Genomic DNA, 14,196 nt, shown 5'->3' with positions numbered 1-14,196 from the left:
TTCAAAAGGGACTGGGGAAGATGGAACAGTTGTAGTCGTAAGGAGAGGGTGATGATGGATGATGAGCTGAGGGTCGAAGTTGACGTGGTTACGGTTGGTGACGCCGGCCTGAGGAAGCAAGTCCGGGGAGCGCCAGACAGCAGAAGCGCAACCACAACTGCACACACACATAGAGAGAGCCTATCTAGGTGAAAAGGTGCATTCTCGAGCTTAAAATTTGGGCAATTGTATTCAGTAAGCATGAATATTTTAGGGTAATGTATTTGTATTTAGAGACTTGCCCCTACCAGAAGTTCCATACTAGAAACAGGACTAGCAGCGAAACTCTATTCGATAATAATGGTCTGTCACGAGACCACCATCTGATTGTGATTTTCAGAGAATTTGTATATGGCCTGATCCTTGATGTATGAATCAAAATGTAAAAGGAATAGAATCTTACCCAGATTTTATCAACCTCGTTGGGGGCTTCCCGTACCACTGTAGTGACTCGCATTGCTCTGCTTACATAGAGCTTGTAGCGGACAACGTGAGGCAGTGGGAATCATTACAACTGAAATTATAAGCTTCTTATTGGTAATGGTGCTAGCAGAAACTAAAGCAATTCTAAAAATATCGCCGAAGAAGTGGTTCTCATAAGTTACGCATCTTAATTATCAGTAAAATAGAGTTGATCTATGTACCTTCCAACCGACGGACTAGTTACCAGCGAGAAACTGAGGATACCTGTCAGATAACTCCGAGGGCTTCGGTCCTCCCAGATTCAAATATTTCCACAGGTCCAATGGTGTGCCGTCGGAGTTAGTCATTTCTATCAACTACCACTAAGTGTCTGCTAGGGTAGAACAGGCATGAAAGGTGCAATCAACCCTATTCATGCATCTAAGCCTTCAAGTTTGGACGGACCCGCCCTGAAGTGGAGTGAGGAAGACTGAGCTCATGTCTCATTGCCTGTCTCTTCAGATTATCAGTTACAAGCCTGGGGCACTGTAAGGCAGTTGGAAGAATCATTTTAAAGATTCGCAAGAAGGCTGGGTCAAAGGTTTGCTTGGTTGGCGAACAGTTGAATCACGAGTACCTAGATTAGTCCAGGTTAGTGGAGATACAACATGTCTGTGCTAGAAAGGGCAAATATACATATGCCATCCCTCCTGCAGAGATGTTGGTAACTGGAGCAAACAGGGTGCCGAACCCATGGATGTCAGGAGGGAGGGCTGCCACCGGGGTCTCTTTCCCTTCTCACGAGATCTCAGAGACGCCGGGATGGACTTTTCGCTGAGGAAGAAAGTCTGATAGTAGTCGAGATCTGTCCCTATGAGGAAACGGTTCTGAAACCGAGGGCAGCTTTCATGTCACCGATGGCTGATGGTGGCATATAAAGCATCTGGTTGATGAGGGGAAGGATGCATGAATGCTGTGGCTCACCCAAATGACGTCCCTTATTCTTGTTGGAGTCTCGAGAAGGTGCGAGATTAGTCCACAATGACATGGTTACGTCCCTACTAAGCCAAGTAGCCCATGTATTTCAAGGTTGACCTCCAGCTGTCGGAGTAGTAAGCCCACTCCGTTATCGGTGTGATGGCTTATAGCCGACTCAGTGTTGGACCTCGGTCGGAGATCTCGCGAGATGATCATGAATTCCTGATCACCTTAAGAAGACTTTTAATGATCTCGCACCAAGTTGGTAACCTGGATGAGCATTCTTAGCAGGACCGTGGATAACGAGTATGCTGTTCACTCGAAGCGGAAACCGCTGAAATGTGAACCGCGTCCGGTGGTGCTGCATCAAAGTCTGTGGTTGCCAGGAGAGAAGCCGAATATTAGAGCATATGGAACTCGAATTCCTTCATTTTGATGTGCACCTACAATTCAAATGAAGAGGGATGATAGAGCTGCCGAGGTGATAATCACTACGAGAATGGGTGAGGTCGAAAGAGCCAGAATTGAAACGGAGTACCTCTCTAAATTGTACCTCTCTAGGCATCCATCTTTGCCTAGAGCCGGTGACGTAGGGCGCCTATCTCAGAGAAGAGACCGTCCCGCCTAGGAGATGGATCATTATTATCAATATAGAGGTATTAAGGAGGACAATTAGACAGAAATTCCCCCATATTCCCAAGTTTTGTATGCGAATATTGTTCTTGCAGAGGGCAGAAGAGTGACTGGATGTTTCTCCGTGCCCTTTTCCGCAGCCAACTGCTCTAAGATCAATGAGGTGATTCTCCGATTCACACCGATCGCCATCTTTGTCTTTTCTTCCCCTCTTCTCATCTCTTAACTCTTGCTTTCTCTGAAACATCTTGCCTACTACATCAACAATCATTCCCCTTTATATTAAAACTGCGACAATCCATCAAAGAAAAACCACACTAAAGAGAGGAATTTCAGGAGGAGATTTATAACATTCTTCCATCCTGCGTGGCCATCAGTGCCTCGTCTTCCTGCTCAATAAATTTCTTCTTCCCCGCCTCCCCCACGCCGCCTGACTAAACAATCCAGTCCGCCCGCATTCATCCATCCTACTACGTTCTCTAGTCCGCAACTCAAAACCATCCTCTTCCGATTTACTCCCATCGATTTGCCTCTTCCGCAAGTTATAGCCTGCTCTCCTCCGGCGCAATCATCTATCACCGCATACCGAATTCTCAGATTGCAATCATGACAGATATGGTCGGAGGACAGAGCGACGATGTCCACCAGGTCTCGCCTCCTCTTCCACCGGCTCCCATGGAGAACTACGCCTTTCCTGAACATCGTTTGAAGCGCAAGATGGACGACCCGGAGAAGACCCCTCTGCTCCTCGTGGCTTGCGGTTCCTTCTCCCCCATCACCTATCTGCATCTTCGCATGTTTGAAATGGCTGCCGATTACGTCAAATTCAGCACGGACTTTGAACTCATCGGTGGATATCTCTCACCCGTCTCAGACGCGTATAGAAAGGCTGGTCTAGCCAGTGCGGAACATCGGTATGAAATTTAGCGGTTAATTTATCCGCTCGTTCAGATTGCTGACGACGTCTCTTATGACTCATCAGGGTTGCGATGTGCCAACTCGCGGTTGATCAGACATCGAATTGGTTGATGGTCGATACATGGGAGCCGATGCAGAAGGAGTATCAGCCAACTGCTGTTGTGCTTGATCACTTCGACCATGAGATCAATGTTGTGCGGGAGGGTATTGATGCTGGAAATGGTACCCGGAAGCCCGTCCGGGTGGCCTTGCTTGCAGGCGCTGATCTMATCCACACCATGTCAACTCCGGGAGTATGGAGTGAGAAGGATCTGGACCACATTCTGGGCAAATACGGTGTATGTTCAAATATGATGGACCTTTAACTCGGATTGATTCAGCTCACAGTCTTTTAGTCTTTCATCGTGGAACGCAGCGGCACCGATATCGACGAGGCTTTGGCAGCGTTGCAGCCATGGAAGGACAACATCCACGTGATCCAACAACTCATCCAAAACGATGTCAGCAGCACTAAGATTCGACTTTTCTTGCGACGCGAGATGAGCGTGCGCTATCTCATTCCCGTCCCAGTCATTCACTACATCGAACAGCACCATCTATACGAGGACGACAGCACAACAGCCGCCTCGTCCTCAGCCGATAAAGGCAAAGAACATTCGCAACCAGGGAAATCAGGCTGAACTCCTAGGATGCCCCAAGATATTGCTGCACTTGTACTTCTATGAACTCTAGACACCTTGAGCTACACTATGATGCCAGCGAGCGCGTGAAGCTAAGGGACGGCTTACTTGGTGGCTTGACTAAACCTCCCAGTCACTTTGAAGGCCGATACTTGGGGTTCCTCCCGCATCTGTGTTCTGGTATTCCGCCATCCCTGTTGCAATGGTCGCTCGCATCCGGTCCTCCGTCCCGTCCGCGGCGCATGGACGAAACGTCATGAGTTCCCAAAGCCAACCGCTCGGGAACCCCGGTACCCAATTCAGCATCAATGATCTTTGTTCACGGGCATCGATGGCAGACCGCGGCGCTGCACAGGTCCCCACCCGAGCCATTCATAGGCCGGCGGCCTCACAAAGCGACGTTCGCTGGACCAGTTGCTCCGAGACACCGGTTTCGGCATTTCACTTTGCGCACAGAGCATGATATAGACTTTAATTGCTTGTCTTATACCCCGTTTGAATGAACATAGACGAATGTAGATTTATTCAGATTCACAAACTCATCCCTATGATCTGCTTTCGCACCTGTCAGAATTGATGCAAAACATGGCCTTGGCCTATATGCGCCGGTTAATGAGAATACCAATCACACGTCGACCAAAGTGCAAGAAATAGTGGCGCATGCATGGCTTGCATGCAGATCTCGATTTAGCTCGTATTCAGTGATTCACATCCATGAAATTCAATGATATGCATAAAAGAAAAAACAATTCTGCCAAACAATTTATAGAGCAGCGTATTGCATAATTGATAGAAAGCAAATACATCAGCTGGCGTTCAGTCATTAACATCGTCTATATGTATCGTATACAAGGTCCCATTCCTTCCAGAGGGTAAGTGTAGTGAGAAATCAATTCAACCACAGTCGCCCCAGACTTCCTCCGCCTCTACAACGCCAACACACTCCTCTGGATTCGCGTCATGCATCACGGCGACCACCTTCACCCGGGAACCGCATGCAGAATTAGCTTTCGCGATGCGACGGCGGACATCATCGAGTGTGCTGGCGCCCGAGACACGGAGCCAGTCACTCCGGGTTACGGAGAAAGGGAGACCCAAGGCAGCCAGGGCGGAAGCGCTCATGTCGACGTTACTGCTCTGCGAGAGGGAGCGGATATGGCTTGGCGGGATGATCTCCGACGGTGAGAGAGCAACCCACGACTTGGCGTTGGGGTGCTGAATTGCTGTGAGTAGGACGTCGAGGAGACGGACCTCATCTGCTGCGGAGACAGTGGGGATCTGGTCTAGGGGTACGAGTAAGTCTGTGATAAGGGCTTGTTGGCGACTGGCTGGTCTCGGGAATGAGACGATCTCCAAGGAGGCGGTCGATCCGCTCTGAATGTAGTCTGATGAAATGGACATGCTGGAGGGTGTCAGGACTGCCGCGGCGGAGGCGGCCCCGATCGCGCCGCCGGGATGGAACCCCTTGAAGACCTCCGCGGGACCTCTACCGGGCGTATTATGTAGTCGTCGTGCTGTGGCAATAGCCAATGCGTCGCCCAACACCAGTGCTACTGTCGTCGACGATGTCGGAGCGCGGACACCAAACGAGGACTCTTCATCCTCGTGGATCGGAGCGGGGAGGAGGATACCCATGTCGGACGAATGAAAGGACAGGATCGGGCAGGTATCCGGATGCATAGGCGACGTGATGGCAATGACGGGTACCGTCGAGGGAATATGCGGCAGCAGAAGCAGAAGCTCCGGCGTGCGGCCGGAAAACGAAATCACCAAAAGGGTATCATGCTGCGGGCGATGTTAGTAGTCTATAACACTTTCCCACTTGAAAATTCTCAAAAAGCCGCGAATATCCGTACCGGTCGAATCATCCCCAAATCGCCATGCAATGCTTCCGTCGGATGCAAAAATGCGCTGTAAATACCCATACTGTTCATCGTCGCCTCCAGTTTCTGTCCGATCTTGCCGCTCTTGCCCACGCCACAGACGACCAATTTTCCGCCATTTCGGACGGTGCGGACGATCTGACTGACGGCCCGCGCGAGGTTCTCCTGCGCTAGCCGGTCCGTCTGGTAAAGCTGCTCCAGGTTGGCGAGGGCGGCACGCTCTGTGGATATGACATGGATGGCTGTTGTTACCGCAGCGGCATCCTGGTGCACGGAGGGAAGCCCATCCACCAGGTCTGGAGGAGTCATGGGCAGGAGAGAGAAGCCATCGAGGACGGAGGTGGTGGACATCGTGGGAGGCGATGGTGGCAATCGGGGCTGTTGCAGCTTGGGGTGCCCCATGCTGTTCAGTGGACCATTATCGAGGGAATGAGCTGACGGGTGAGGATCTATCCAAGAAATAGATATCCCCTAGATCGCCATGCCCAAACGACGAGGGGGTTGAAAAAGAGAATAAATAGTAGAGGCACGGGGGAGAAAATTCTCTGGTAACAAGCGGGGGGAGGGGTGGAAAGTGGAGGAAGAAGCCTTGGCCGCAGGGGTTGCTATCAGTATCTGGTCATCTCGGAGATTGAATGGGTGGAGGAAAAGGCCGAGGAGCGAAGTTAGTGAATTTGAATCAATAAAATAATAATGCTAGTAATCTAAGACATCGTCAGACTGCCCATTTTCTCCGTTGTTGCGGCGCATCGGCGCGGGATTGGAGGAGGACGAATTATCTTCGGAAGCGACGCAGCGGGAAGAGAGAGCACTAGTTAACTAGCACTAAGGCGCCATAGTCTCCTCCACCATCGCCATATCTGACTGTTTCCGTTCATTGATCCGATTTGTAAGAGGAGTCTGTTCCATAACGAAGGTTGCATTGATATATTTTTCTTGTGGAATAAGTAATACATCCACAGGTAAGAGTTGTATCAGAGTAAATAATACATTCCCGGAGAATTAATCTTGTATGCCACAATCCTATAATACAGAGAACAGTTCACTTCGTCAAAGGCTTGATTCCCTTGTGGATCGCTGCAATCCCACCAGTGAGATTCTCGTATCCTCGGCCGGGAATCATAAATCCAGCCTTCTGAATCATAGACCGGAACTCCTCCTGGCTGGGGAACTTCTCAATACTCTCGACAAGGTACTGGTAGCTATCCCGGTCGCCGGCAACAATCTGACCGATGAGCGGAATAGCGCTGAAGCTCCACTGCTTGTAGACAGCATTGAATAGACTGTTGTCCACCTTGCTAAACTCCATGCACGCAAAGACACCGCCAGGCTTCAGGACTCGGAACGCCTCCTCCAGCGCAGCCTGCTTATCCGTGAAATTACGGATGCCGAAGACAACTGTATACAGGTCTACCGAGTTGTCCGGGATACTTGGCATGTGTTGCGCGTTGGCTTCCATGAAGGACAGCCGGGGAGTATTATAATAGGGCGTGACGATGCTGCGCTTCTTGCCCTCCGCCAGCATGTCGGGGTTGATATCGGCAATAGTCACCCGTGTGTGATGGTCGCTATTGATGTTGGTGGCGTGGTCGAGCATGCGGAATGCGATGTCGCCGGTCCCGCCAGCGATATCGAGGATATTCCAGCCTTTGCCGGTGGTGTCGTTGTCGCGAGATGGCAGCGCGGACCCGGGATTCAGCGATCGTACAAAGTGGTCTTTCCACAGACGATGGATCCCAAGGGACATGAAATCGTTCATGGTGTCGTAGGAAGCTGCAACGGAGCTAAACACCGTCCGTACTGAGGCGCCTTGTTAGCATGCCTCTTCTGCCTTGGGATTTTCCCCAAAACGCAGAAGGAAAACACAATGCATGACATACCCATAGATTCTTTTTGAGATTCAGGAACATCCTTGAAGCCGAAATGGGTCATCTGGTCGTCGTGATTCGACTTGCTGTCTTGTACTCGCAGAGAGCAGGAGAAGCATCGGTACTGGCTCTGGGGAATTGCAACCCTTCGCTTTGCACTGTAGTGCAGACTTCTCCATAATGACCGGGATGACATGACGTGGTGATATTTATTGAATTGAACCCCACACGTGAGGTTGAAATGAAATGCTGCAGCCGAAGAAGAGGTTGACGGTGTTACTCGGGCAGAGCAGCAGAGCTCCGAAGAGCGTCGGGGCACTTTTTCTGCCGACCGGATTCTCACGCCGCTCTTATCGGCCATCATCGCTCCATTGAGCAACCATTTTCAGGAAAATAAATCTATTAAGTGGAATTACCGGAAATGCTAGCTAGAATAACCGCTCCGACAGGACTCTACTCATAAGATACAGGTTGCTTAAATCACAGGCTTTCTTGTCAAAAGCAGCTCACCGAATGGAGATGAACAGTCGCTGGGAGAACGTGCCAGTACAACTGCTACTACCAGCTTCTTCGAACGCTATCTCAATTCTGTGCTGAGCAGGTCTGATTTCCTGTCGATCTGACGCAACAGGTTAATCTGGCTATAAGCTGCTTTAAGATGCTAGTCCCTCACCTTCTGATCCCAGAGACTCTGTACTGTCACCCGCCGCACCCAATCATCTGTGACATTTCCTTCCTGGACTACAAAGGAAACCTCCTTTTGAATCCCCGGAAGCAGTACGAAGGCATTCTCCTCAAAGTATCCTACTGCACCCGCCGGGTAGTCGAGCCAGGTGTAAAGGGATATTCCTCCGGTAGCCTGAACAGTAAAAATCCTGCTTTCCGGGCTGTACGAGAGGTCGAGCTTTGGGTCCTTCAAGGTGAGGTCTTTGGGAAAGACTGGTGTGAAATGGTTCTGATGGACAAATGCTTTTTCATTACTTGTGTTTGGAAGACGTCCCTGGCCAGAAAGAGACAGGACGAGAATGGAGTCTTTCAGATCCGGCAGAGAAAGCTCAGAGATATTGGCGGTGTAAATGTTGGTCGTGTTAAGGGCCCCCACTGTGAAGTCGACAGTTTCGGGCGTGCCAGCATTGTTAGCAATGGATTTGCCTGACAGATCAACCCAGGTCAGGTTCACGGTGCCCTGCGCGGGCTCCCACAAGTCAGATGTCACATACACCTCCAAGCGACCGGTGGTGTAGTTCCAAAAAGGCGACACAATAATAGGCTGATAGATGTCTCTGGCCACATAATGAAGAACCTTCCACCGACCATCGTACTCGATTCCTGCCCAGGTCGGTGCTTGCCAGATGTCCTCTAGCTGCCAGTACAGCGATCCTAGCTGACGCTCTGGCATTCCGCTTCCTCGGCGGTAGAACTGAATCTGGGACTTATACATATCGGCTTGGAAGAGTTGCGTTGCATGGCACCAGGCACTGAAGTTGGCAACAGAGTCGGATTTGCTGGGTATTGGATAGTATGCTTCCACGCCCATCGTCATTTCACCCATTCCTTTGGACGAATTCTTGAAGTTGTCAGTGAACAAGCCTCCTGCAGTGTAGTGATGGTTGCGGAGCATCACCACGCTGCTGTTGAAGTGAAGGTCTTCGGGGTCAACAGCTTGCTGCCATGTCTGCAAACTAGGCATGCTGTGGAAACCGAATTCATTCGCAAACCGGCCGACGGGATAGTGGTTATAATTGAAGGAGACGCTCGTGTCGTAGTTGTAGTACTCCGTGTCGCCATAGTATGAACCCGGAGTCGTATTCGAGTACCTTTCTGCCATAGGCACAGGCGCAGAGAGGTTGACATACAAGTACCCTTCAGTCGTGCTGCTGGGGCTGTATGTGATCGAGCGTGTGTTCTCGTACACGAGAGGCAATATAAGGCTGATGTATAGCTTTTCGTACTCCCCAGCGTACTTGGAATACCCGGTGGGGTCCGCTGCCTTGACCATTGGAAGCATCAAGCTCTCGATTTCATTGCCGCCTGCCCACAGAGCTAGGGACGGGTGATGGTTTACTCGACGGACATTGTATACCACCTCGGCTGCAACATTCTCCAAAAATGCATCATTAACGGGGTAAAGTGCGTCACTGAACTGAAACTCGCTCCAGAGCAAGATACCCTTTTCATCGGCGAGGTCATAGATAAAGTCATGGAGATATGCACCAGAGGCCCAAACACGAAGCATGTTCTGGTTTCCCGCCGTTACTGCATCAAACAATCGTGCCATTCTAGCTCGCGTCACCCGCGGCCAGAAGGCGTCCGGAGGAATAATGTTAGACCCTTTGGCATAGAACGCGTGACCATTGATCTCAAAGTGCCAATTTGCGCCGGGTGCAATCCCCTGGGCCAGCTGGTCATCAGTGATATTCCTTTGGTTAAGGAAGATGGTACGAAAACCGGTTCTTTTGGTGACCCTGGCCAGGGCCCTTTTCTCATCATTCCGCACGGTGACGGTCACGTTGTACAAGTTCTGTTCGCCCATGCCACTGAGCCACCATAGTTTCGGAGCATCGCCGTCGACGATCGTGGTCCCTGTAATGGAGCTCCCAGACACCGTAACGTTTTGAAGGAGTCCTGAAGAAAGGACTGATCCCGTCGCGATGTCTATGATCTCGATCAACATGGAGAGTTTACCTGGCACAGTACCTAAGAAGTCGATACTCGCATTGACAATCCATGGTTGGCTCTGGTCAGGGGGAAGATAATTGACCTGGCCTTGTCGGTAGATGTCTAAGTCAGTATTGAGAACGTAGAGTTCAGCATGGTTGTTTTGAACAATATATGCGGGCTTCCATGGTCCAGCTGGAGCAAAGGCAGGTCCCCAATCCCATCCGAAGTCCGATTGTTCTTTGCGGATAAACCAGCGGTTTGGGTACTCGTTGGTAATTTGTATACCAGGTGGCCATTCTGTAAAAGCATAAGTTTCAATCACACAGAAATGACAGGATTGTCGCCGGGTCCCTCACCTTCTGCATTGGGGCTTTTTGCAATCGCATTTGCAATATTTGGGGCGCTCCCGAAGTTGATCCTAAGTACTGGATCTTGTTTGCATTCTTTCAAGATCTGAGATACATCGAAATGGTATTGCCGGAATTGGTTGTCTGTTGAACCAACATGCTGGTCGCAGAACGTGATTGTCGCGAAAGTGTCCAGTCCATCAAAGACAAGCCACGTGGACTCAAAGTTTTCAAGGCTGTGAAGCATCAGCAGTCGGAACGATCAGAATGTGATGATTGTAGATTTTTGGCCATGGGTACTCACAGGCCGTCAATCGGGTTGCTGGTATACGTCCAATTGGCATCAGCAATCCAACGAAGGTTGAAATCATTGAGGCCGTGATATCTGCGAAGGAATTAGATTAGGATTCTGATTGCTATCCAGCACAAGTCAAACGCACGGATCATCTACATATATCGTTAGATCATGTAATTTCAATGTGAAGAGTCCCGTTACCAATAACGCCTGCCTCAAACAGGTCCAGATGCACCTGAGAAGGAAGATGGCCTGGCACCGTTCTATTTAAGACTGTGCCGCCGAGAGTCCAGCCATCTCCACTCAAGTCCACAACATGCTGACCGACAACCGAAGGTAAACCGGGCGTAAGCAATGCTAATACCGTCTCGGCTTTTACATGCATGACGACTAAACTGTGCTCAAGTGCTCAGCCGTTTAAAGACAAAGCAACTCCATGAGAGATTTCTTAATCTTAGACTCGAAATCAGGGCCACTTTATAGGATCCAACGCAGACCGTCTCTCGGCATTCAATTCGATATCAAGTGTAGTAAACAAGCATTCAGCCACTGGAAACTACCTGCTCTCGCGAGTGACGACAGGTCGATCAGTACCAAGCGGGGAAGACGGTGCTAGGGCCGTGTTGAATCAGGTAGAAGGGATGGATTGGAGGATCCAGAAATGATGCTTGTTTGAACAGTCTGATCAGCCCTTGGATGCAACGGGATTTAATGCAATGATGCAACCGTGGTCTGCGATGTAACCAGTAGGTGATCCAGACTGGCAGAATCACAGCAAGCGGGGAAGAGAGGAGAAGATCGGCGCTTTGGGGTGAATGAGGCAAGGAGTTTGTCCCAGAGAGCAAAGGCTGTGAGACTGTTCTCTTACAGTTAGCATACTTGGAAGTACTTTGAAGTCTTTGATACTCACCTATGAGTGCAATGATGGAGTCTCGTTGAGAGAAGAGGATGGTTCAAGTCAAGGGATAGCTCGGCTGTCATGACACAAGACCCTGGGAGAAAACCAGCGAGGACAGTCTATTATTTAGCTACCTTAACGTGCCACAAGGTATGATTCACTAATATGATAACCCGGACCAAGCAGAAGCTAACCTGGGCTCGTACTATTATTATTGCCGGAATGGAAGGATAAGGATCGCAATGCGGATGGTTTAGTGGAAGCGTCAGTGTCACTATTTATATAGTAGCGGATCCGAAAGTGTCCTGTACGTTTATAACAAACCGATAACCGACACAACATACTAATAGCAATAGATCTCTACTTCTCTGCTTCCTATACACAAGACAGTTTTGTACATGCCTAGCCATGGGTAAGCGTTGCCCGGGATTTGAGTCCATGAAGACAACGGTGGCCGTTTGATACCAAACCAAAGCATTGAGATTTCCGAAGATTAACTGAAGACATAAGTATAGCAATTTTATAGAAACAGGTCTCATTGACTACATAAACAGATACATTCCACCCATTTTACACTACTCATTGGTGTCGGTAAATTGCTGTACTATCGCCAAAGCCACGGCTAAGTGCGGGGATAGCATGACGCTGGGGCCGACGCCAACCGAATCCTCCGCATTTCCCCAGAATCATAAGAAATCCAACACCTTTCGGTCCCTGAATGTAAAAAGGGTATTGTGATTCTTCCTCTATCTCACTCAATGAGCTTCTGCTACATTACAGTCTTTCAATCATGTCGTTAAATCTTCTGGCCCGGTTACCGCGGCCAGCGCGCAGCCAGCGGACTCTCCTCCCTTCCGTCAAGCGATGGGGCAGTTCCATCTCCCAGCGGCCAGGCTCGGATAGGTATTTGGCACACTCTCACACTCAATAGGATAGAGGCGAAGATATCTAACGGAAATATGGCAACAGAGTCCGCTTCCCCGGTGCTGTCAACAGCAAATTCACCACGCAGATGTCCTTTATTAACCCCTTGGAGACGTCGAGTATCCCTACCTACCGAGTGATGAACTCCGACGGAGTGATGCTGGAGAAAGACCGGAAATCACTCAATGTTTCAAACGACGAGATATTGACCTGGTACAAGAATATGCTCACTGGTGAGATTCTATGCTCGTGTATTAATGGACGGTCACTGATGACAACTAGTGAGCGTGATGGACGTGATCATGTTCGAGGCCCAGAGGCAAGGGCGTCTCAGTTTCTATATGGTACGAGCACTCAGCCCGAATAGCCAACAAGTCTAACCCCGCGCAGGTTTCCGCAGGAGAAGAGGGCATCAGCGTAGGCTCCGCAGCCGCCCTGACCCCCGACGACGTCGTCTTCGCCCAATACCGCGAAACAGGCGTCTTCCAACAACGCGGCTTCACTCTCAAAGACTTCATGAGCCAACTCTTCGCCAACCGCAACGACAACGGCAGAGGCCGTAACATGCCGGTTCACTACGGCTCCAACTACCCCCGCACAGTAAGCACCCTCCCCGCCAGTTTGTCAGTTTTGACCAATCTGACATAACATGCAAGCACACCATCTCCTCCCCGCTCGCAACCCAGATCCCCCAAGCCTCCGGCGCTGCATACGCCCTGAAACTCCAAGCCCTCCAAAACCCCGACACCCCGCCCCGCATCGTGGCCTGCTACTTCGGCGAGGGCGCCGCAAGCGAAGGCGACTTCCACGCCGGCCTGAACATCGCCGCCACGCGATCCTGCCCCGTAGTCTTCATCTGCCGCAACAACGGCTACGCCATTTCGACCCCGACACTGGAGCAGTACCGCGGCGACGGTATCGCCAGTCGCGGCGTGGGCTACGGCATCGACACGATCCGCGTCGACGGCAACGACATCTTCGCCGTGTACGAGGCAATGCGGGAAGCGCGCCGCATCGCGCTCACGGACGGCGGCCGTCCGGTCCTTATCGAGGCAATGAGCTACCGTGTCTCGCACCACAGTACGAGCGACGATAGTTTCGCCTACCGGGCGCGGGTGGAGGTCGAGGACTGGAAACGCCGGGACAATCCGATTATTCGGCTGCGGAAATGGTTGGAGAATGAGGGGCTGTGGAATGAGGATCTGGAGCAGGAGACGCGCGATCAGCTGCGCAAGGCTGTTCTGAAAGAATTTGGGGATGCGGAGCGTGAGAAGAAGCCTCCAATTCGGGCGGCGTTCGAGGATGTGTATGACGAGTTGACGGAGGAAGCGCAGGAGCAGATGAAGGAGCTCAAGCGTATTCTTGAGACGTATCCTGATGAGTACGATCTCCGTCAATACGAAGATGGTATTAAAGGATTGTAGAAATCTTGGACTGGTGGCATATTGTCCTTTTGACATATAGATCTGAGATACCCGCAATGGGTAATATGACTGATGAACATGATACAAGTGTCTGACTACAAGCTTTGAAGATCATAGCGCAGAGCATGCGTCCCCAAACCGGTTCTGGAAATTTCAGACGAGTAATCATATTGGAGTATCATAAGAATGGGGAAAGGGTAACGCACTGAAAACGTACAAGAAGAAAAGAAATCAATCGCCCGCATA

At 50.5% G+C, this 14,196-nt stretch overlaps 5 protein-coding genes across 5 annotated transcripts; 2 read left to right on the top strand and 3 right to left on the bottom strand.

The window, feature by feature from the left end:
- Positions 1-2,658: 2,658 nt before the first annotated feature.
- Positions 2,659-3,650, top strand: Aspvir_002713 (nicotinamide/nicotinic acid mononucleotide adenylyltransferase; the record flags this gene model as incomplete). Its single annotated transcript, XM_043274311.1, has 3 exons — positions 2,659-2,966; positions 3,035-3,308; positions 3,366-3,650. The coding sequence occupies 3 exons, from the start codon at positions 2,659-2,661 to the stop codon at positions 3,648-3,650; spliced, it is 867 nt and encodes a 288-aa protein (XP_043130246.1).
- Positions 3,651-4,544: 894 nt separating this feature from the next.
- On the bottom strand, positions 4,545-5,935 carry Aspvir_002712 (SIS domain-containing protein; the record flags this gene model as incomplete). The annotated part of the gene is made up of 2 exons (XM_043274310.1): positions 4,545-5,435; positions 5,507-5,935. 2 exons carry the CDS (start codon positions 5,933-5,935, stop codon positions 4,545-4,547), a joined length of 1,320 nt encoding a protein of 439 aa, XP_043130245.1.
- A 640-nt stretch (positions 5,936-6,575) lies between these two features.
- Aspvir_002711 (class I SAM-dependent methyltransferase) lies at positions 6,576-7,597 on the bottom strand (the record flags this gene model as incomplete). Its single annotated transcript, XM_043274309.1, has 2 exons — positions 6,576-7,333; positions 7,414-7,597. The coding sequence occupies 2 exons, from the start codon at positions 7,595-7,597 to the stop codon at positions 6,576-6,578; spliced, it is 942 nt and encodes a 313-aa protein (XP_043130244.1).
- A 465-nt stretch (positions 7,598-8,062) lies between these two features.
- Aspvir_002710 (beta-mannosidase mndA) lies at positions 8,063-11,089 on the bottom strand (the record flags this gene model as incomplete). The annotated part of the gene is made up of 5 exons (XM_043274308.1): positions 8,063-10,359; positions 10,419-10,645; positions 10,714-10,794; positions 10,850-10,856; positions 10,906-11,089. 5 exons carry the CDS (start codon positions 11,087-11,089, stop codon positions 8,063-8,065), a joined length of 2,796 nt encoding a protein of 931 aa, XP_043130243.1.
- A 1,303-nt stretch (positions 11,090-12,392) lies between these two features.
- Positions 12,393-13,950, top strand: Aspvir_002709 (thiamine pyrophosphate-dependent dehydrogenase E1 component subunit alpha; the record flags this gene model as incomplete). The annotated part of the gene is made up of 5 exons (XM_043274307.1): positions 12,393-12,505; positions 12,572-12,759; positions 12,809-12,870; positions 12,917-13,126; positions 13,183-13,950. 5 exons carry the CDS (start codon positions 12,393-12,395, stop codon positions 13,948-13,950), a joined length of 1,341 nt encoding a protein of 446 aa, XP_043130242.1.
- Between the last annotated feature and the right edge of the window lie 246 nt (positions 13,951-14,196).

Source organism: Aspergillus viridinutans (assembly GCF_018404265.1).
Source record: "Aspergillus viridinutans IFM 47045 DNA, scaffold_12, whole genome shotgun sequence".
NCBI lineage: Eukaryota > Fungi > Ascomycota > Eurotiomycetes > Eurotiales > Aspergillaceae > Aspergillus > Aspergillus viridinutans.
This window is presented reverse-complemented; position numbering and strand designations above follow the sequence as displayed.